The following is a 7431-nucleotide window of genomic DNA, read 5'->3' as shown; positions in this document are numbered from 1 at the left end:
CACACACACATAGTGCTGATGAACAATTAAAACTTCCATAACTATACATTGTCCATCATAAATGACATACACTACCAGTCAAAAGTTTGGGATCAGAACGATTTGTAATGTTTTTAAAGAAGTGTCTTCTGCTCAACATTGATAATTCTAATAATAAATCAGCATATTAGAATGATTTCTGAAGATCATGTGACACTTTATACTGGAGTAATGATGATGGAAATTCAGCGCTGCATCACAGAAATAAATTATATTTTAAAGGATATTAAAATAGAAATCATTATTTTATATTCTAATAACATTTTGCAAGATTACTGTTTTTTTCTGTATTTTTTGGGTTACTTGATGAGCAGAAGAGACTTCTTTAAAAACATTACAAGTCTCACTGATCCCAAACTTTTGACCGGTAGTGTGTATATCTATAGAATTCAGAATTTGTACATTTGTAAACTGCACACTTGTACATAATATGTCTGTACATTAATTTAAACAATTACATTTTTTCTCACACTTCTACGTCTGTATATAGTGCATTATTATCATTATTATTTAATTTTCTGTTTTTCTTATATTACTGTTATATTCCATTTCTACTGTGTTATTCCTATCATGTATGTTTGTTTGCACTATGTCTGTACTTTCTTCTGCGCTGGAAGCTCAAATCAAATTTCTCGTGTGCGTAAACATACCTGTTAATAGAGCTGTTTCTGATGATGCTTGTGTGCAGATACGATGCATGCTGAACATCTGGGGAGTGATGCTGTTCATCCGGATGTCGTGGATCGTGGGTCAGGCGGGCATCGGTACGATAACTAACCAGCAGCACTGAACCGGATCAGGTCAAGTAACCGGTCACAGATTGTGTTGTGTTCCTGCAGCTCTGTCCTGCGCCATCGTTCTCACGGCTATCGTGGTCACGTCTATCACTGGACTCTCAACATCAGCAATCGCCACCAATGGCTTCGTGCGCGGAGGTCAGTGTGTTATTATATGTGACCCTGGAGCTCAAAAGCAGTCTTAAGTCGCTGGGGTATATTTGTAGCAATAGCCAACAATACATTGTATGGGTCAAAATTATACATTTCTCTTTTATGCCAAAAATCATTAGGATATTAAGTAAAGATCATGTTCCATGAAGATATTTTGTAAATCTCCTACCGTAAATATATCAAAACTTAATTTTTGATTAGTAATATGCATTGCTAAGAACGTCATTTGGACAACTTTAAAGATGATTTTCTCAATATTTAGATTTTTTTTGCACCCTCAGATTCCAGATTTTCAAATAGTTGCATCTCGGCCAAATATTGTGCTATTTAGCTTATTTATTCAGCTTTCAGATCATGTATACATCTCAATTTCATAAAATTGACCCTTATGACTGGTTTTGTGCTCCAGGGTCACATATTATATTTATAACTGTAACTCCATTATACTTACAACCCTATAACCCTAAATCAAGTATTATTTTAAACAGAAAGGTTCATATTCTTAAAATCAGCGGTATTAAAGATTTGAATATGCATGCATTAAAAGCATATCTGAGTTTGATTGACAGAGAAAATGTTTTTAAAATAAAGGTTTTAAATAAAAGCTTTTATTTCCACTGTTATAAACAATGAAATCGTTTGATAATTAGATGACTTTTATTTGTAAGCCTCAATGCATAATGCTTAGGTAATTGATGCGCTCCTACTCAGAACTCTTTTTATATGATAATTTATATATGTCATATCAATTATTTAATTTAGTTACAAATTACAAATGTTGTATAAAGTGCAGTGATTTCTGGTTTCTTTTTGGATGAAAAATGTTGCATAAAATGTAGTTATTTTTAGTTTATTTTATAATTTATTTTATATAATTTTTTTGCATGAAATGTAAAAAATATTGTCTGTTAAATTGTCAATATTATGGTAAGAAAGTGTATATGAATTCATATAAAAAAAAATATCAATATGTTATTGCTGATATTTTTTGTTGTTGATATTTGAGAGTTCACTTTTTTATTTCTAACTTCTGGTTATATTTGGTCTAAAGTGAAGTGTTTGTGTCTGTGATTGGATGTGTTCAGGCGGGGCGTATTACCTGATCTCCAGGAGTTTGGGTCCAGAGTTTGGAGGATCCATCGGTCTGATCTTTGCCTTCGCTAATGCTGTCGCTGTGGCCATGTATGTTGTGGGTTTTGCAGAAACTGTCGTTGAACTTCTGGATGTGAGTATGAACGCAAAGGCCTTGGATGGAGGATGTTGATGAAGAATGAGCATGACAGACTTGATGTTTCATCATCAGACTCATGCATTAGTGTTTTTGGTCATGCACTTAATTAATTAATTTATTTTAGATGTGCATGCCTGCTGTGGTTGTTTGAGGCTGACAGACTGACATATATCATCCATATAGATGCATTCATAATGTTTTATGATGTAAACACACTGTTGTCTCTGTGTTTGTCAGAGTATAGACGCTCTCATGACGGATGAGATCAATGACATCAGGATCGTCGGCACGCTTACAGTCATCTTACTTCTGGGCATCTCTCTCGCTGGCATGGAGTGGGAGGCAAAGGTCAGTATATTCCTACATGCACATGTCTGTAGATACAGAATTATATAGCTGTGCATGTTAAAAAAATATTCTGCTGATTTGCAAAAAAAGCCTATGACCTAATTTGACGATGCTGAGTTCAAAGATATCAATTTCCATCATGCAGTGTTTTTTCATAAAATAAGAATATTTTTAAAAATGACAATCTTTAATGCACTTATCAAAATAACAAAAGCAATCAAAATGTATCATTTAACTTACAATCTGCAAATGAGTGGAAAAAGTGAAAATCTGTATTATTCATAAGATAATTTCATGCATGTGAAAATAGGCTGAGAATTGATCAAATAGTTGTAATGGTTCTCGGATTCAGACAGGAATCATGCATTTGTTGTGCTTTTCTCCTGATTGAGGAAGAATGCAAGACAAATTCACAAATAAATTGTTGCAAAAGCAACAATGCTAAGAAATGCATCATATTTAGTGAGAAAGTGTGACTCTTTCCAGCAAAAGAGACACTATTTTTGGAATCAGCAGTCAAAATTAGTATTCATTCAGCAGATATGATGCAGGTCTGTGTTATTTCTCCAGATATTGTAAGTCACGTGATGTCTTTGACAGGCCCAGATTGTGTTATTGGTGATTCTTGTGGCAGCTATTTGTAACTACTTCATTGGATCGTTCATCCCCTTGAAGTCAAAGGAACCTCAAGGCTTCTTCGGTTATAACGGTAGGTCATGTGATCATTGATAATTATTTAAGATAAGTGCTGGAGGAACGAATCCAGTGACAAGTTCATTCCTGTGTTTGTCTGTCTCAAAGCTGCCATAATGATGGAGAACATGGGTCCAGACTTCAGAGATGATGAAACCTTCTTCTCCATCTTTGCTATCTTCTTCCCGGCCGCCACAGGAATCCTAGCAGGAGCCAATATATCAGGAGACCTGGCGGTGAGGATCGTTTACTCTCACGCTTAAAAATAAAGAGTGTTTTTTACAGTGATAACATAAAAGAACCATTTTTGGTTAGCCAAAGAACCTTTCAGTGATCAGTTCTACATATGTGACCCTGGAGCACAAAACCAGTCATAAGGGTCAGTTTTTTTAAATTGAGATTTATGCATCATCTAAAAGCTGAATAATAAGCTTTCCATTGATGTATGGCTTGTTAGGATAGGACAATATTTGGCTGAGATACAACTATTTGAAAATCTGGAATCTGAGGGTGCAAAAAAATCTAAATATTGAGAAAATCATCTTTAAAATTGTCCAAATGAAGTTCTTAGCAATGCATATTACTAATCAAAAATTAAGTTTTGATATATTTACGGTAGGAAATTTACAAAATATCTTCATGGAACATGATCTTTACTTAATATCCTAATGATTTTTGACATAAAAGAGAAATGGATAATTTTGACCCATACAATGTATTGTTGGCTATTGCTACAAATATACCCCAGCGACTTAACACTGCTTTTGAGCTGCAGGGTCACATTTTTCCTTAGTGTGAAGAACATTCTGAATCATCAACCTTTTTCCACTATAAAGAACCTTCTTCATGGAACCATGTATGCCATTAAAGAAGCTTTATTTTCAAGAGTGTATTTGAGTTTTGCTGGATTTAGTTGGTCATCACATCTCATCACAGCTGATTTGGTCTCTCTAGGATCCGCAGTCAGCGATTCCTAAAGGAACTCTCTTGGCAATCCTCATAACCGGAGTGGTTTACATCGCTGTTGCCATCTCGAATGGTACTTGAGTGTCGTTCTTTCTCTGATTGTTCTTGACTCGTGGATCAGAGCTGATGTTATGGGTTTGCCATGTTTTTAGGCTCTTGTATCGTGCGGGATGCCACAGGCGATGATAACGACACCATAGTGGGCTCGCTGGAGAACTGCACCGATGCCGCTTGCATGCTGGGATACGACTTCTCCATCTGCAAAGAAGGTGGCTGCAAGTACGGCCTTCAGAATGACTTCCAGGTGTGTGACAGATGTGCTCACAGTTATTATTATATTGGAATCCGTATGCTGATGGTCAGTGCTGGGGGAAGTTACTTTAAAAGTAATGCATTACACAAGTAATGTACAAGTAACGTGAATTACGTAATCAGATTACTTTTTTAAAGTAACTAATGCATTACTTTTTAATTTAGAGGGAAATATCTGAGTTACTTTTTCAAATACGTAACACCAGTTACTTTGTTTCTCATGTGTTGAGTGACAGCTCTGGTGTTGCCATGGTGACAGAAATCAGGAGTCAGTGCAGAGCGTTGTGTGTGAACATGATCTTACTGTAGTTCTAGACTAAATATCAACATGTGTTTACTCGTCTCACTGCACACAAACAGATTCAGTGTTCCTCGAAATGAATAAAAACAGTTGAATGCAAACTCAGAATATTATACAAACCTGCAATTATATGTTAAATAAGACAAATATCATTTATGTATTTAATCCCATTTTATTAACTACTGACCATCGATGATCCACTTCAACCATACTAAGCAAAAATTAAACACAGATTGCTGAATAGTGTTGAACTTTCTTCTCCTGAGTCATATTCTTCATGTGATTAGTTTGAGCTGCGCCCTCTACTGTACAGACGTGAATTTACATTTCAGCCTGAGGCGTATTCATTTCACTTTTGGTGTGAAAGGGCTTTTACATTTGTTAAAGAGGAACTTTTTATATTAAAATCAAACAAGCAAGCCCTGCCCAGATTTAAAAAGTAACTCAAAAGTAACATAATGCATTCATTTCCGTAACTAAGTAACGTAATTGGCTACTTTTTGTAGGGAGTAACGCAACATTGTAATGCATTACTTTTAAAAGTAACTTTCCCCAACACTGTGCATTATACAATATCCCCCCTTTTTCCTAACGAGCCTACTGTGTTTTAAATAATGGGAGGCACTTCAGGTTTGGGGAAGTTCCACTCAAAAACACTGCAACAAATCATAAGATTGCACTACAAATAATCCTTATCCCTCATTTTGTCTGAATGGGCTGTACATTTTCATTCATTTTCTATTTTCAGGAATCAGGAGAATAACGTTACATTTGACAATATCTATAACAACAATAATACATCTATAGAATAGCTCTTTTCAGCCCACTGCATTATTTTCATGTTTCCTTTGTATTCCGCTGTAAGTAAATGAAAAAAGACAACATTTATTAACATTAACATTAATTAAAATATTAATTAATGTACGATATAAACCACAAATAATTCTCTGAAATCTCTGAATCTTTCGTTTTTCTCCCCAAATTCGTTTTCACACGGATGCTGTAAAATGTAATTGTTCTGAAATATAGACATATATTACTGTAATGATATTTAACACATCTGTAATATTGCTGTGGATAGAAGGAGAACTTTTAGGAGTTATTCATGGTATGTTGAAAGTAATTTGTTAATGCTTTTAAATGTCCTTTTCATGATCAATTGTTGAAGGGTGAGTAAAATAACGTCACCTCATTATTTCCCAGTTTTTGAAAATGCTTATTATTACGTATTATTGCATAGATTGCATGAAGAATAAATCACGAAAGAAGAAAGTTGGTAACACTTTACGATACAGGTGCACAAATATGCATTAATTCATGCTTAACTAATGCACAGTTAATCACAAGTTAATGTATAACTTTACTTGTTGAGGCACAGAACTATTAACTAATTGTTAAGTAATATGTCATTGTGGTTATGGATTTTGAATTAGTTAGTTTGTCATGTGCCTCAACAAGTAAAGTCATAACATGATATCTTTGCAAATCATTAGCTAATGATTAATTAAAGCAGACAACTGGAAGTTGAAATGCATGGCTTCGACCCATTGTCGACCCAACGTATTTACACTATTAGTTAATATAATATGTTATTAGGGAATTGTTGTTGTTAACTAATAACAATTTATTGATTACTTAATCTTTGGATCATATAGAATGTTCATTTGTTGCTGATGCAGTAATTATTAATAAATAGTTCAGTTCTTCATAAGTTATATATTAACTCGTGATTATCTGTGCATTAGTTAAACATGAATTAATGCATATTAGTTAATTAGTTAATGCATATTATTTTTGCTTATTGGTATGGTTGAAGTGGGTCATTGACGGTCAACATTGGTTAATAAAATTGGATTAAATACATTTGTGTTATTTAACTAATTTAATTATTGCAGGTATGCATGATATTTTTGCATTTCACTGTTTTTATTGATTTTGAGGAATACTCAATCTGTTTGAGTAAATGCATGTTGACATTTAGTAGACATCATGTTCACACACAGCGCTCTGCACTGACTCCTGATTTCTGTCACCATGGCAACACCAGAGCTGTCACTCAATACATGAGAAACAAAGTAACTGGTGTTACGTATTTGAAAAAGTAACTCAGACATTTCCTTGTCATTTAAAAGCAATGCATTACTTTACTAGTTACTTGGGGAAAGTAATCTGATTACGTAACTCACGTTACATGTAGGGCCAGATTTACTAACAGCTTGCGCCAGCGCAAACCGTCTTTTGGCGTTAAAATAGTACTGTCAGGATTTACTAAAGACACGCAGTGAAGAATTAGCGATGAAAAGGCGTGGACAATTATTTTTGTGCCTGACCTTATTGAATATGCATTTGTAGGAGTTTCCCTTCAGACGCAAAATTAATGGGAGGAGAGTATTAAAATGAATCACGCAACATTTGCGCTCGTCTAATAGGTATTTGCGCCATTATTTGTGCCCGTCTGTGAAATAATTTCATCCATTGTTGTTAACGACGTAGCCCTATCTGATCACTTCTGTATTTTCTTTGATATATTGATCTCTGCTACCACTGAATCTAGATCTGTCTCTGTCAGAAAGAGATGCATTAACGAAAAC

The 7431-nt window shown here is 34.5% G+C and overlaps 2 protein-coding genes across 2 annotated transcripts in view; one reads left to right on the top strand and one right to left on the bottom strand.

Moving 5' to 3' along the window:
• Positions 1–828, bottom strand: part of nudt12 (nudix (nucleoside diphosphate linked moiety X)-type motif 12) — a 22384-nt gene extending 21556 nt beyond the window's left edge. The window contains exon 1 of the mRNA XM_016498397.1: positions 818–828. The gene's annotated coding sequence lies outside the window, so the exon portion shown is untranslated. The remainder of the gene's footprint in view (positions 1–817) is intronic.
• Positions 1–7431, top strand: part of LOC107697601 (solute carrier family 12 member 2-like) — a 23181-nt gene that overhangs the window by 2733 nt on the left and 13017 nt on the right. Inside the window, exons 3-10 of the mRNA XM_016498398.1 lie at positions 728–803; positions 879–974; positions 2075–2214; positions 2458–2568; positions 3169–3277; positions 3370–3497; positions 4216–4300; positions 4380–4531. Coding sequence (XP_016353884.1) covers positions 728–803; positions 879–974; positions 2075–2214; positions 2458–2568; positions 3169–3277; positions 3370–3497; positions 4216–4300; positions 4380–4531 — 897 coding nt within the window. The remainder of the gene's footprint in view (positions 1–727; positions 804–878; positions 975–2074; positions 2215–2457; positions 2569–3168; positions 3278–3369; positions 3498–4215; positions 4301–4379; positions 4532–7431) is intronic.

The sequence above is a fragment of the Sinocyclocheilus anshuiensis genome, unplaced genomic scaffold (assembly GCF_001515605.1).
Source record: "Sinocyclocheilus anshuiensis isolate Anshui unplaced genomic scaffold, SAMN03320099.WGS_v1.1 scaffold1312, whole genome shotgun sequence".
In the NCBI taxonomy this organism is placed as follows: domain Eukaryota; kingdom Metazoa; phylum Chordata; class Actinopteri; order Cypriniformes; family Cyprinidae; genus Sinocyclocheilus; species Sinocyclocheilus anshuiensis.
The sequence above is the reverse complement of the archived record's forward strand: the minus strand, read 5'-3'. Positions and strand labels throughout refer to the sequence as shown.